This window comes from Hippocampus comes, unplaced genomic scaffold (assembly GCF_001891065.2).
Source record: "Hippocampus comes isolate QL1 unplaced genomic scaffold, H_comes_QL1_v1.1 scaffold7, whole genome shotgun sequence".
Classification (NCBI taxonomy): domain Eukaryota; kingdom Metazoa; phylum Chordata; class Actinopteri; order Syngnathiformes; family Syngnathidae; genus Hippocampus; species Hippocampus comes.
In genome coordinates, this window is record NW_017842060.1 from 7,399,973 (window position 1) to 7,415,878 (window position 15,906).

General features: G+C 43.3%; 1 protein-coding gene across 3 annotated transcripts in view; it reads left to right on the forward strand.

Moving 5' to 3' along the window:
* septin9b (septin 9b) overlaps positions 1 to 15,906 on the forward strand; it is a 71,146-nt gene that overhangs the window by 8,054 nt on the left and 47,186 nt on the right. The window contains exon 1 of one of the 3 annotated variants that reach the window (XM_019862419.1): positions 9,820 to 9,940. The exons of 1 other annotated variant lie outside the window; for it this stretch is intronic. In XM_019862419.1, the coding sequence (XP_019717978.1) occupies positions 9,919 to 9,940 (22 nt within the window). In that variant the 5' untranslated portion in view covers positions 9,820 to 9,918. Of the gene's footprint in view, positions 1 to 9,819; positions 9,941 to 15,379; positions 15,549 to 15,906 lie in introns of those variants that run through there. One more of the 3 variants, XM_019862418.1, reaches the window with a different exon arrangement.

A 15,906-nucleotide genomic window follows, 5' to 3' on the forward strand; every position in this document is an offset into this window, starting at 1 on the left:
GTGTGTGTGTGTGTGTGTGTGTGTGTGTGTGTGTGTGAGAGAGAGAGAGAGAGAGAGTGCTTCCAGGCACATGTGTCGAACTGCAGTTTGTGTGTGTGCGTCTGTGTGTGTTTTTGCATGTGTGTAGATTGTCCACTTGCAACCCACAAATGGTGGATTTGGACATCAGGGGCTTGGCATGCTGATTATAGAGCACCGAAGTCATGAGTAACCGCAGGAACTCTCTCTTCCTTTTCTTTTTCCAACTTCATCCCTCCTTCACTTTTGGGCACATTTGCAGAGCTGGAGGTGAAGGCGGTGGGGCCTCGTGCTGATGTGGCAATTTTTGGGGCGCAAGCTAGACTTTGGAGTTGGGCTCACAAAAGAGTCAGTGTGGATGGGCTTTTAATTACAAATGGGTCGCCTCTTTGCCATTGTGATGTGCAAATGATTACGCATAATCCGCTCCGCACAAGTTAGGAAAAATTGTTTCAATTACTATTCATTGGATATTTTATTGTCTGATCACGAAGAAATTATGCAATTGATGTTCACGAAACTTGGGCGTCCCATGTGACAAGCAAGGATCCAGTTTTAAATTTGGTGAGCATCATGATGAAGGGGCAGTTATTAGTACAGATGTTCACTTTTTCATGTTACAGTCGACTTGCATTGGGGCCAAGTGTGGACAGTGAGCAATCGAATCCATCGGGATGACGTGCACCAACAGGGCTGGAATGGAAGAATAGACCTTGCACTTGCAAACAAGTTCCTAAACAGTGTGCCTTGACAAAATCATCAGCCGGGCCTCGGGAAATTGTCCAATTTCACTTGATTGGTTAAAAAAAAAAAAAATTGTTGACTATAAATAATGAAGCTTTGGTTAATTATCTATGCTAGCAACATAATAGTGACAGGCAGAACAGTTACACTGGATGGCAGTTTTTTGGGGTATTTTTTTTTTCTTTTAGTGGTGTGCAATAAGAATTTTTCCAATGAGAAATATGTGCCTTGATTCAAGAAAGGCTGGGAACACTGCTTTAAAATCCTGAAATTTGGGAATGATTTGCTGGATTGCCAGCATTACCAGTCAAGGCTAAAAACGTTGTTTTGTTTTTTTCCTTTATTTAATGCTCATTGACCTTTTGAAATTGCCAGCATTACCAGTCAAGGCTAAAAACTTTTTTTTTTTTTTTCCTTTATTTAATGCTCATTGACCTTTTGACCTTAGCTTCCTTAAGCGTTTTGGTTCAAATATCCTGGAAAGTCATTAGGATTGTTGTTTTCATGGATAAAAAAGTCTGACAATGATTTCAACCAGGCAAAAATCAGTCTCCTTGCTCGTACTCCAACAATGCATTGCCTGTTTTTTGGAGGGTGGAGCGTGGGGGTGGGCTAAAGCCACACATGACGGCAATCAGCAATCATTGCGAACCAACGCAAACTGGGCTTGTGACTACGTCCACAATGGTGCCGGCCTATTTTTCAATAATAAACCTCCTCAATCTTATAAGTGATGTTTGATGAAATCCCATTTTGCGCAGTCTTCTGCCAGCTGCATTTCATGTCTAATGGTTACCGTATGGAGCGAAAGAAATCTATGTCAATTGCAGCACGGCCATACTGTGATGAACCGACGCTCTGGCTTGACGGTCCAACTGACCTCATAGCGGGATTTCAATTGTCAGCAAAGTGGAAGAGAGGAGCCTATAGCGGCTCAAAAAGATGCCATTTTTTTTCCCCAACTGGATTTGATTAGGTACGTTGCGTGAGTGTACACGGCCTGTGTATGTGTGTGTGTGTGTGTGTGTGTGTGAGACAAGTAACAGGGTCATGAGTTGGTTCTAATTTTGTATGTTTCCCAGCATTGGCTCATTGGCCTTCGGCGTAGACTGGACACGGTGCCAGCTGCTGACTCAACATGAACAACGATGTGGCCTTTCTTCGCCCTGCTGACTTTATGAGCCCTCGAAACGTCTTCACTTGTTGGGACTCTGCGAAAAGGCTGCTTTTGATTATCTTGCTTTCTGCTTCAGCATTTACACAAAGGATGTTGCCCATGAGGAACATATATTTGTCATATTGTTATAATATTGAAGACTTGTTGCTTAATATGTGGCTCGAGTCTACACTAAGGCCTGCCGTATGCTGATCCCGGCGGCTGAAATGAAAACAACTGTCACGTAGTGTGTGGGGTTGAGCAGCTCGTTTTTATGAGTGGCTGACGTTTGGTCGATTCAAAATTTGGACTGAGAGTGAGTGGCAGATGGAGCAGCCAACCCAAAAATCCAAATATGTATCCGCGTTTTAAGTGCCACTCACTTGACCCGCTGCCAAGTTGTACCAATACTATTGTTTTGTAGTGTATTGTGTTTTACAATAATTCTTGACCATATTTATAACTTTGAATGTACCGTTGGCAATAAAACAGTGCGGAGAGTCTTTGTCATCAAAATACTTTACATTTGCGCAGTCAATGAATGGGACGGTTAATCTTTCCCAACACCGTCTTAAACCATTCACAGCCTCTCCCTTGTTACCCATTGACTCTGTGTGGCAATTCGCTCGTTCCTTGACAATCTTGCCATGTTTTTGTTGCTCAATAAAAAAAAAAAAAAAAAATTATACTCTATAGTATCTTGGATGTAGACTCTCAAAACCTGATAGGGAGACACAAGTTTTTACATTGCAGAGTTCTGGCTTCCTTCCACAATCCGAAAACGAGCTTGCTCAGTCCCAGTGAAGACTCTAACTTGTCATTTACCGCCGCCCGGCACGCGACTCCGCCTCTTGGCCAAAGTCAGCTGGGAAAATGAATGAATGGATAATACTATTTTTACAAATAAGGCCTACATCTCAAATAAATGCTTTGCCTCCACTACACACCTTTTTGCAAATGAATACATAAAACATCCATAAGGCCGCTACATGAGCAACTACAGAATGGTAGCTAAAAGGCATAGCAATAGTTTCTTGATAATTAACCTTGATGTTGTGGAATAGCTTCAAAGCTGTCGTTTTTTTCCGAGCAGTGCAATTCGGGTTATTTTGGTACGGTCTGCTTTATTTTTGTGTGTGTGTGTTTCCATTGCAAAAGGTTGCCCAAGTATCTGTCACAGAATGGTGGTATGGCACACTGGGATGGAACTTGAGACACTGTCATACAGTTGCCACTCTTTTTGAAGCTAGCAAAATTGTTTCACAGTGTGACTGAGTTTTGGTTCGAACGGTCATCCGTTTCATTTGTGGCTCTTTGTGCTGGGGTGGGTTGATTATTTTTGGGGGGGCATCTTTATGCTCGTCAAGTGAGCCAACCCAGGTTTCGACCCAAAATGTAGCATTATGCATTTATGCATCTGTCATCAGTCAGGTGGAAGTTCTGATTGGAAAACAGTGACACAATCCGACCTCATTATCCTTGATTACGCAAATGATGTGCGCCTGGTTTCTGAATTGCGTTTGGGCTTACATTTGATGGTACGTCATGTTCAATTAGGAGAATGTCTCATCAAAATCAATTCCAGATTTTGTATAAATCTGCCACAATGGCATCAAAAAAAAAAAAAAAAAGATTGTGGAGCCAATAAACAACATGCAGGACATCTATTCCCTCATGGAAACAGTCATGAGCGTACCGGGTCAGCTTCTAAATTTGGGTTTTGGAGGATGAGTGATGTGAGGAGTTTTGTCGTCCTCTGTACATGCCCCAGGTTGGATGGGGAGCAAACGAGGAGGACAGCGCCTGCCGCCCCCCCCCCCGCCCCCCTCGTGCTCTCTTTCTCTTGGCAGCACGTGCGTGGCGGTGTATGACGATGACGCGCAAGAGGGATGTGGGGGAGATGAGCGCCGCGTAGCGCTCTGGTGAGGTCATCCGACAGTGGCTGGCTACACTGCTCACACTACTGTTTTATTCCTCATCAGATCCCAGAAAAGTCTGGTTCTTAAGGCTTAAGGCTGTTCTGATCAAACGGTCTGTAGCAGAAACATGCATTGTCCGTCGAGGTCGAAAACATTTCATTTTCCATCTTACTGGCTAACAAACGAAATGACAGAGCAATTCAAACTGTTCCTTTTGGTCAAGTTTTTAACTGTTCAGTGAGGCTGGGATTTTTATTCAAGTGCATCGAGTCATTTAAAAAAAATCTTGTCGTGATGGGTACAAGAATGACCAAGGCAAGGACTTTTTTAAATTCTTGCGGAGGTGAAAATTGACACAGAACTAAAAGTGTCTCTCAATTCAAGACCGAAATATCCAAATTCGGATCAGCATATTTATAGACCTCCACCAAGATTTGATTTGGAGTATTTAGTTTTTCTCAACAGTAAAAAAGACACTTTTAAGCAATAAATGTCGGCCACGGCAAGGAGACATTTTATCCGTTCCTCTGGCATCGTAATAAACCAAATGTATGCTTAAATTGGAACACAGCACAGTCTATCACTCAGACTACTGCATGTAATGACGGATGTCTTGAGCTTTTGGAAAAGTATCAATAGAATTGCCATGACAAACCAAGTCGCTTCCTTGCAGAGAGTTTTTGGCTCCTCGTCTTGCCTCAGTCAATTTACTTCCAACCAGCGGCCATCGCCGGACTATAACGCTAGGTGGAGCAGCGAAATTTTCGACCAACAAGGCAACACCGTCTGTATATGTCAACGCAAGTCAGACAGTAAGAAAATATAGCAGGTATCGGATGAAAATAAAGTTGACACCCCGCTGCCAGCGAATTGCCAAAATCTGCGTGTACTTGACGGCCATTGAAATGCATTGGGGTGCGGGGGTAGTAGATACAGTAAGTGCGACAGAAAATGGATGCATGATTGGCACACAGTCCTCTATAATTGTATAGATCCATTTTATACACGTCTTGCCCCCGCCGCCATGTCACGAGGATCAAATACTTTGTCGGCCCTCCACGAAGGTCCTTCAAGACTTCCCATGCTCTCTTTGCCTGCCTGCCCCTCCGCCTCATCTCTTACCCTCTTCCCACTCTTCATTGTGCATCAGTCGCTGGCAGGCATCCCTTAAGTGTGCGCTGGCGTGCTGGTGACTTTTTTTTCTTTTTTTTATTATGCGCCACTCTTACATAACTAAATATAGCATGTTGGAGTCACGCGTTGGGCTGTAGGTTGTGCTCTGAAGTGACGGCTTACATGAATGTGCAGCCCGCGGCCCACCATCCACTCTTAGTCAGTGTGTGGGACGCAGACCCTTTTTAGGGGGAAGGGGTGGACTGGGGTCTATGTGTGTGTTTGCATGATTGGACAAGCGCACGTGACTGTCTGTGCCTCATGACCATCTGCGTCAGTGACTGCAAATATAGGCTTACATCTTTAGCGTATGTGCTGCAAAGTGCATTCATGATAGTGTGTGTGTGTGTGTGTGTGTGTGTGTGTGTGTGTGTGTGTGTGTGTGTGTGTGTGTGTGTGTGTGTGTGTGTGTGTGTGTGTGTGTGTGTTCAGAAGGTGCGCTGTCATCCATGAAGCATAACTTGTCAAGTCATGTGAGTTGAACATACAGTATATGTGAGTGTCAGTGGGTGTTCATTCCAGTGTTCGTAGCCATTCCATTCCTCCGTGCGGGTGTCAAGTGGGAGGCTCGGCCTTTATCTGGCGGAGATGATGGAAGTGTACAGGTGATGAAAGGTATGTGTGAGGGAGTAAAAAAATATGTCGTTTTGGACGGGCGAGCAACCTTATTTCATTGTCTCTTGAAGTGGGATGATTGCAGCGTTAAAAATGTTAGCAGGATTTAAAATTTATCCTCACTGACTTTACGGAGTCTAACCAAAGTTACGGCCCTCGCTTATGTGTGATAAGCGAATGGAATTCGGAAACATGACCTTTCATCATGTCATGCAATTCATCAAGTAATGATAAACGGTCACAAAGAGCACATGACCAGCTTCGACAAAGTACAGCAGCAGTGCTAGCAATACTTAGCTAGCATTAACACTGTCAAAAAGCTGACGTGAGCTCTAGCTGCTACATTGGTAGCATGACTTAAATGTCATGAAGTGTCACTAAATGTTGATGGTTTGAAGTGCGATTTTTTTTGGAATGCACAATCAATCAAAAACAAAAAACAGAGGTAATACACCTTCCTGTTAATTGTGTTAATCTTCTGCTGTGCTAGTTTGCTAGTCTGATGCCCAGTTGTTGGCAAATGAGGCCTGGGCCTTTTTTTGTAAGCTTTTATGACGGTGGATAGCCCACCATAGTTGTAGCAAAAGCTTCTGAAGGGCAAGGTAACAGGTTAGTGCGAGGCCACGATGGCGTGCCTGCGGTAATGGTGCTCCCGAGACACATCAACTGTCACGCCTTCTGTCTCTGATTGGTGTATTTTTTTTTTTTTTCCTCAAGCATGGTGGTTTCTTGCAAATCAAATTCAAGACACCAGATGGGAGCAAAGAGGTCTATTATTTTCACGGATTATTTTCCTATGCACTTCTGTCTCATACTGGCAGTTTGAACAAAAAGTCAAAAGGTGTTTTTTGGGGGGTTTTCATATTGCAAACTCCCTTTTTAAAATGCTCAGAATTATTAGACTTTGGACAGTAAAGTTACCAAGCGTTCAACCAGATGGCTCCTAGTGACCATTTAAAGAGCCACTAGGAGCAAAATTTTCTGGAGGATGAGAATCTCGGAAAAATGTCTGTCTACTTCGATTTATTTATTTCTTTTTTCAAAAAGAATTAATGTGTCTTAATAACACATTCTTTGCCCAATAAAAGAAAAATCCAATTTCCATCATGTGCTCTTTTTTTTATAGACCCTTTTATAGAATTGCATGAATACACAGAGGAGCATTGAAGGACTAATCCTCTCGATCTCTCTTTGTTCAAGTTCAACATGATCACATCATGACCCAATAGACTGATTAGCCACACTTGCATGTCCTTGCCCAAGACAATGCCAACTCTCAGTCACAAACAGACACACGTGAAGAAATTGAACAATGGTCTTGTTGTAATTGTATACAAGGACACTCAAACGACAGTATCTGCAAAAGACCATTGAACGGCTTTCTCCGCTCTCATCATCCGGGTTGACAACACACGCATGCACATGCGCACGCTCATGCTTCAAAAAAAAAAAAAAAAAAAAAACAACTTAATCTGCTTCCTTTGCTCTGTCTCACATCGCTGCTCTGATGTCTGAATGAGCAGCAGGATTTAAGAGGGTGGGAGTAGGTTTGTTTGAAGGTTGAAATCGCTCTTGATCTTCTCCATTTGTCTTCATGTCATTTAACTTTGGGAGATTCACTTTTAAACTCACTTGTTAGGAGGGAGAGTTGTGCAGTTGAAAACACATGTTGACATGAATGTTCCCTGAAAGAAAGAGGAAGCAGGCTCCTGTGTCTTTTTCTTCGATAGCCTGTGTTTCCGACTGAGAACGAGGCTGCCCGATTGGCCCTTGACGCCTTCCAACTGGTCGTTGCGGGTCAGAGAGCGATTCTATGCGTGATCTCTGCACTAATGTTCACTACAGATATGCTCAGACAACCCTGCAAATTTTGACTTTCAGTCAACAGATTTGTGAGGTAGTCCACTGCAGTGTGGAAGTGTTTTTGAAAGTCTTCTACGGTTTAACTGTCACTATTATAAAACCTTTTTGTGAGATAGAGGCAATGAGTAGTGTCTTTTTTTTTTTTTAATAGCAATTTAGCATACTGCCAAGTTGACCCAGTCACGCTATTGCAGTTGCCAATTTGAGCACCGTTAGGGTTAAATATTTTCACACTTTTAAGTGTTTAGAAGTGGAAAAACGACAATAAAAACAAATGAAAACAGGCATGATGCACGTTGTGTCGCAAATGTGCCTCACGCGTCACACTTTTTACCAGATTTTTAAATCTTTGAAATCACCTTCATTCAATTATTAAAGTGCTAAAAGAAGCTAACCACGGTGAAGCACAAAAACATTCTCTTGACGTCAATAACAGTCAATGACGCGAATGGTCACTCTGGATCTTTCGTCTGAATCAGCTGTGTCCGTACAATTTTGGGGAGAGCTCTTTGGAATACGTGCTGCAAAAAAGACCATCCATCCATCCATTTTCCAATCCGCTTATCCTCACAAGGGTCGTGGGGGGTGCTGGAACCTATCCCAGCTGTCTTCGGGAAGTAGGCGGGGGACACCCTGAACCGGTTGCCAGCCAATCGCAGGGCACGCCGAGAAGAACAACCATCCGCGCTCACACTCACACCTAGGGACAATTTAGAGTGTTCAATCAGCCTGCCATGCATGTTTTTGGAATGTGAGAGGAAACCGGAGTACCCACGCAGGCCTGGGGGAACATACAAACTCCACACAGGGAGCTGGAATTGAACCCGGTACCTCTGCACTGTGAGGTCGACGGAGTGCGGTACAGTGGCTGTTTACAGGGTTCAAACCCTCAAAGCTCCTGATGAACTATTGCTAGATGAAAGTTAAGTTCAGTTAATATTTCCTTTTGGTTTCATATTGTCAGTGCTTATATCCTCTTTTTACCCCCCTCTATGCGAGGCCAAAGTTTAAAAAGTGCTGATGTAGCCACTTTTTAATTTGCTGTGTGTACATAAAGAGTCTCCCGGGTGGTCATTTTGCAATAAGGGCAACATCTGCTGCATCAGATCCAACAAAAGGCAGTAATAAAAATGTTACTTTTTAATGTTAACAGAGTATTGACTCAATTCAATTTCTCTTCATATATGAACCCAAAAAAGGAAAGCACTGTTTCCCTAGCGCTGCATTGCGGGCTGAGTTAAATGACAAAAGCAGGGGCGCCGTTCGAGCCAAAACCACATGCAAACCCGTCATCCGGTGGCTATTTTTTTTTTAGTTGCCTGCTGTTTGATGATGTTGTTTTTATGCGACACACTTTAAGAAGACGACAATTCCCACTATAACTTTTGACTTTCTCTTCTTCCGTGCGGTAATATCAAAATAAATACATTTTAACGCAACCCCAAAGGCTCATGCCTTAAATTAATTGCCCAAAATGAAAACAAAGAACATTTTCGCAATATAGTTACTTTTATCAATGTGAAATGTAGTTACAGTTTTTAGTTTTTGAAAGCATTTTCATTTTTATTTAATTTCATGATTGAAATTTTTTTTTCAATTTTAGTTTTAATTATTCCGTTAGTTTTCAGTTACTAAAATAACCTTGATTTGGACCCTGGCGATTTTATTTCGCGCAACCACTTGACGAAATGAAATTGAGCAAAGATTAATGCACTGGTTTTTTTTTTCCAGTCCATTTCTACCACGACAGAGAGTTAGTTAGCGGGCTAACTATGTCTGCATGCTGCACTTTACAGAGCAGCTTGGTGTAAATTCCCAAATGAGGAGATGATGCTGCAATCAGGCCCAACCATAAACCAGCTAGTGAGCTAGCTGGTGGACTATCACTTCTCTTTGTGGTGTTGGAAGCATGCAAACTTCACATTGGAAGGCCCGAGCCAAGATTCAAACCTTGAACCTCCTAACTGTGAGCCCGTCGTTCCGACCACTTGCTCACTGTGCAGACCGTTCATTTCTAGTTCTGTATAAACAGCCACTGTTATCAATCAACAACTCCCCGTAACCCAGTGACATCCATACATGAGGATAATAAATCCCAGTTTGGATTTTCTTCAAGGTAAGCCGGACGCCATTTTGGTGTTTAGCATACAGGAAAAAGAAAGCAGCAAAGGGACTCCATATGAATCGCACATGGCCCGCCGCCGACATCAGTTGTTACCCTGACAGACTGAAGACATTAAAAGTTGGAAGAAGTCAAAGCGAAGGAGGGAGGGAGGGAGGAGAGAGGGGAGGGTTGAGTGCAAGGGGGACACGGTGACGGGGCGTCAGGAGTCAGTTGGTCGGGGCATGAAAAGGGGAAGTTGTTCATGAAGAAGGAAAGAGGGAAGGAGGGAGAGTTAGTGACAAAAAGTGGTTGTTTGAGGTGGAATTATGGAGCGAGCCAGAATAGCCAGTAAGTGCAGTCCATTTCTTTACTGTTTGCATGACAGGAGGCAACTCTGTTAGTCGTCCTAATTTGCTTTTGATTGGCCTGATCTCTTTTTTTTTTTTTTTTTGCTGAAGTCTCCCCTCTCAGATCTGAAGAAGTGTATGCACACTGTCCCTGAATAACTAGCGTATGTGAAGCGGCACTAAGTAAAGCTCCAGTGATGGGCTGTCACAAGCCCGCTTTTAATCTTCTTGTGCGGAGTAGTGGCCTCTGTGCTTGTCAATATATGAACAGCGCTAAGTCCGCGTGCCTCCATAGGCGCTTGGATTAATCGTGACAGACGCAGATGGTTTATTTTAAGATGCAAAGGAGGCTGGAGGGAGGGGCCGATGTCAGCTGATTTGATCGAGGATCCATCAAACTGTTAACTATTGAATTCAATGCTTGTTCACTTCAATGGAACGGCGGCTCGACTTCAGTGAGAGCGAATCTATTTGAGCCTGATTAAATCTGGACGTCAAGATGAGTGACGCCGCACAAATTGCCTTTTAATCCATGAGAACATTTCAATTCACTGGCCCAGACAAGAACTCATGTACAGTATGCCATGTGTGTGCAAAACATCCACATGGTGTCAGTGTTGTAGTATTCCCCGTCATTTATTGCTCTGAAATGTTCCTTGTGGTTGATTCATATTTTGCCTTTTTTTTGTGGGGGGGGGGAGCGTACATTTCTGTCCAGGCGTTACTTCCTATGATACGTTTCACTCGGGCTGGGCTCCTTCCTGAAATTTCAACCTTTGTGCTGCTCTGGCTACTCCACTGTTTGCACCTGTTGCCATGACAACGCCCCTGCAGTTTCAGAGGCGATTACTTTTTTTGCGGCACTGGTTGCTTTGTAAAACACTTGCAAAATGTTCACTTTATAGTCTCAAATGTATTTTCAAAACGGGTAATTCACAGATGAATGGATGGTTACTCATGAGACCTATATTGCATGATAAGGAAGGTCGTTGTTTCTAATATGGTGGCACAGTCCATATAAGCCTCTCATAAACAGTCACGATCCCAGTGTGAAGGAAATCAAGGAAGTTCAGCGTGTTCCATAAAAGAGGTGTAGAGGATATCCTTTTCGAGTGAACGCCTCACCGTTGTGCCTTCCGCCCTCTCGCTCCGTCATATTCATTTATTTCGGAGCTCATTACTGAAGCATTGTGAGTCATGAGGCCTTCAAGAAACGCGTGCGCGTGACAGGTGACGTTATTCAGCGTCGTGATTTAAGCTGACCACGATGGTTGAAGGTGGGAGAAGAAAATAAGGTCGAAAAACACAATTGCAGCCAATTTGTGAACCATTTCCTTCCATCTCGTTTGTGTTGCAGTGCGTATTAAGTTGGTGCATCAAATTCATCTGCAACTCCTTTGAATTGACTCGATTTGAAACATGCTAAGATACCGAATACATTTGAAGATAATGTAATGATAAACTTTTCGATTTTCTTATATTAAAATGCAGCTGTGACCCTTGAAAATATACAATATGCTGGTTCATACACTGATACAAGATTTTGTTGAATTTACCCAATCGGTTGCACGAAATCATATCATCTTGGATACTGATTTATATTTTTGAAAGTACACAATACATTCACTTAAAAATGATCTGGAGATAAGATTATCTTTTGTGCAACCACTTGACAAAGCGAAACGGAGTAAATTCAACACACCATTTCTTCGCAAGCATTCAAGTCCAACTCTGGTGTCGTTCCTTCGCACGGACAAATGATGCCAAGTCGTTTTGGTTTGGCCGATTCTCCCATCAGGCACTTGAACACAACGGCAGCATGCGTATGCACACGCACTCACGCATGCACACACACTTCCACACTCACAGATGTTTTGGAATCGTTCCTCATTCTGTCGCTCAGCACCGCCTTGCAGCCACTACTGTGTGCCCATGTTTACACAAACACACTGGCTGTGCTAAAGTGTGTATTTCTCACACTGTCTTTTCTTTTGGGGACCGGGGGGTTTAATTGTGCGCTCCAAAACTTTGCGGTGCAGCTTTTACAACACGACTCACTTTGAGCTGGCATTGCTGCTGATGGCCCACACACATTGACGCATCTAAGTACAGTGTGTATTTATATACTTATATTTATATACACTATGTTGTCTGCTATGTTTTTTCGCTAGCACGTGCAGTGCAACCGGCTCGAAGTTACAAATGTGCATTCGCAGCTGCAGGATCTGTGATGTGCGTTACATGCACCCCAATTTAAAAAAATAAAATAAAAAAAAAAAAAAGCAAAATGTCAAGAATTTTCATGGACAGATGTTCTCCCGTGGTTAACTTCCCTCCGGATCATCTCAAATAGTGCTCGCTTACCCTGCGCCTCTTTCTGTTACTCACCCCGTGACACCTGAGCAGCGACTGCGCCATAAACGCACAATGTTTCACTGTGTCGCCATTGACCGGCCGGCTTTGGCGTATCATTGGAGTCCACTAGAATGACGCTATTGGCTCAAATGGGTTCTTGCGCGCTGTTACAAGCACCAGCTGTGACTGCTTGCATGTTTGCCAGAGAAGCACTGTTGTGATTTGTAATCAATGGTGATTAGATATAGCAGTCTGGGAGTGGAGAGGCCTGCTTCCTGTGCTGGGGGTTGTTGATTTCCTTTGAGAGTTGACTCCCCTTTTATGATTTTATATGCAAGTACAATACTCATGTTCAATCAATAGCTTTTTTTCTTATTCCCCCCCGAATGACAACCATAGAGGAGCTGAAGGTGTCAAATACACGGTTGCTGTTCATTTCTCAACACAGCAAAGGAATAAATGTACCTCAAGGTAGCAGATCCATTGTGTGTGTGAATTGTGTTGATGCTTTACTGGCTTGTCATTAGGATGAGAGAATTTCTGTCTTTGCAAAAGCAACCAGAACATCACCTTCAATGGTCTGTTGGTGGACCAGCCGGGACACTGGTAGTGTTAGCATAGCGTCAATACAAACGAGAATGTTCAAAGCTGAGTGTTGTGTTGAGCTAATTTTGGCGCGCAATAAAATCATGGTTGGCACTGGGTCATGAATCCACTTCCCTAGTGTGGCTAAAGAGTTTAAGAAAATCTCCTAGCCATACTTGAGTGGAGTTAGCCACAACATCCGGGCCTTAATTTCATGCCGAGCGCAAGTTTAGCGCAAAGCGCCCGCTAACTGTGCGCATGGGTGGAGTTTTCTTTGTTTTGATATTTTGCTAAGCTTTGCACAGGTAGAATTGGGTGTTCGGGGGAGTTTGCGCCTTTATGCGCTGTTGTGGGATGCAAGTAATCTTTTGCCAGCCAATCCTAGCGGCATCCCTCATTGACATCAAAATCAGGACAGACAACAATTCTTACGATTCCTCCCAAATTTGAAATGAGAGAAAGTTCATAAAATGTGTCATTTAAATATTTTGGCTATATGTCAGTGATGAAAAAGATGTTTTCAAAGCATGCCGAAAGGTGGAAGTTTTTGAAAACGTTCGTAATGTTTGTCAAGCCCTGTTTGTCTCCAAAAATTCACTGTGCACTTGCGTATTACATCAAAAATGGTGGTGTTTAAGGCTTCCCCAGTAAAATTGTATTTCACTTCCACGACTTCAATTTTCAACCTTATACGAGCCCGCCGTGCATCTTCAAAATATACCCTCAAAGAATCATTGCGGTGGTCCAGGATGACCTGTTGGGATGTGGCCCTCAAGCCCAACATTTTCATTTCCTCTGATAACGCGCTGTTCCAGAAGGTGGGTCAGGTGCTGGAATCTCACTGATTGCCCCGAGGCGCCGTCCTGGTTTCCTAATGTCAGCTTTCACCAGGAAGTCAACTCTGTTTTTTTTCTGTCACACACAAGAAAGTGGCGACTGCTGAATTGAGCGCACTTTAATTAACATGCCAGCTGGCTTAAGGGGGCTGCTTGCCCAAACATGACAGTATACATTGAACTATACATTTCAGTTACTTGAAGGGCTTATCTGTAAGAGAGGAGATCTTGGCTGTTTATAGTTGTATAAGACTTAATTTACACTACAGTACACGATTCAATGTCCTTAATGGTGTAGTGAGTCAGTCCCGTGATTTACAGGGGCCTTTTTTGGTGCTTAGTGCAAGTCCAGCGCAAAGCGCAGTCTAACTATACGCATGAGTGAAGTTTTCTTTCTTTTGGTAATTTTCTAGCTTTCAGATAGATTTGGGTGTACTGGGGTGTGTGCATCTTTGTGGGCCGATGTGGGATGGAAAGTAGCCGAGTCCCGGCCAATCGTCACGCCATACCTCATTTGTATCAAAATCATGGCGGTTGGGGTGCAGTACGCCATGCTTGACATTGCGGAGGCAGAAATAGACTTGCTAGTTCATGCATGACACTGGTGTACGGAAAGTGCAGTACAAGTAAACTGCAAGATATCCCCTTGTGGATGATATAGTCGGCCATGTATGTGAAGTGGGCAATTGGAGACCACTTTGCACCATGACAGTGTGTCTGTGCCCCTCCCAAAATAATGCTATTAAAATATTTTTAAAGTAATGATGATTCTAATTCATTCAATGAATTGATTTTTGCGCTGATTCAGTGGGATTGTCCCACGCTGCCATATCTATGAATGAAATCCGATGACATCCACCACACACGTCCGCAGAGCGTCAAATCTGTCTGCCCGCTCCTTGATCAAATACATCAAAATTGTGTACATTTCGACCTGCTTTTACCGAGTCTAAAATGTACCGTAGTCTACTTTTTGTAACCAAATTAGCAAATATGCCGCGAGGCGTGTAATAGAAATCACCCTCGGTCCCCGGAATGCCGAGTGACGCACAGCGCAGTCAACCAAATGGATTGGAGTGGATTAATGACATATTCACTCAATTCAATCGTGAAAGATGATTTGCGATATGAATGTTTTAAGTTAACTATCATCGTGATCATCAAATTAATCATATATCCCAAGGTACCACAGAATTTATTTATTATTCTTTCACTTCTGTGTTATTGGTGCCTAATGGATGCCCATGTAGTTGTTTGCGTACACTTTGGACGTCTACCAATGCAGGTTGTCGTGTTCCGTGCTCATACACAGCCATATCGGATATGTACCACTTGAAATCGACATATACACTAATTAAACAATTAAAAAGAAATCAGATATACATATAAAATCATAATTGGTCACCTGCAATGTAGATCCTGCTGTACTTGCGCGCGCATGTTGGTATGCGTGTGTGTGTGTGTGTGTGTGTGTGTGTGTGTGTGTGTGTGTGTGTGTGTGGGCGGCGGGGTGTTGGGGGGTGTGGTGGTGGGGGGGGGGGGGGGGGGGGGGTAAGGAAAACACCCACACCCACAGGACATGAAGGGAGTAGAGGGGAGTATGTCTTCTATAGGGAGGGGAGAAGAAGGAAGGAGGAGGAGGCATGCACGTTCAGTCTCCCAAATTTGCAAGTAGTTTTATTGCACAACTTTGTGGCCAGGCCCACAAAGTTAAAGAGAGTTGTGGGCGTGTGACACCAACTGCTACCATTCGGACACTCGCGACCACCACTAGAAATATGTCGGATTCTGGAGTCAATCCACACTTGGAGGGAATCATTTCAGATTTTGAAGGTTTGTGTTCTTTCGTAATTGACATGATATGAAAATAATGTGTGTGTATGTGACTAGGTACAAACGGCCTTTCAGATGTCATAACACTAAAGAGAATACCCTGAAATGTATTGCGGTTCCGATGAATGTGCATCATACCGTTTGCGTTGGGTGGAATCCTTGTACCTCCACACTATTCACTTTTCGGCAGACCCCAAAAACAGCATGTTTGTTCAACCATTAACCTTGCATCGTCATAGATGGTAAGCCATTTTCTAAATTTAAGATTATTGAATAATTTGTAATAATATAACACCAACCAACACTTTTGTGAAAAAATATGAAATTTGCCAAATTGTGACTGGAGGTTTCGGCCTGA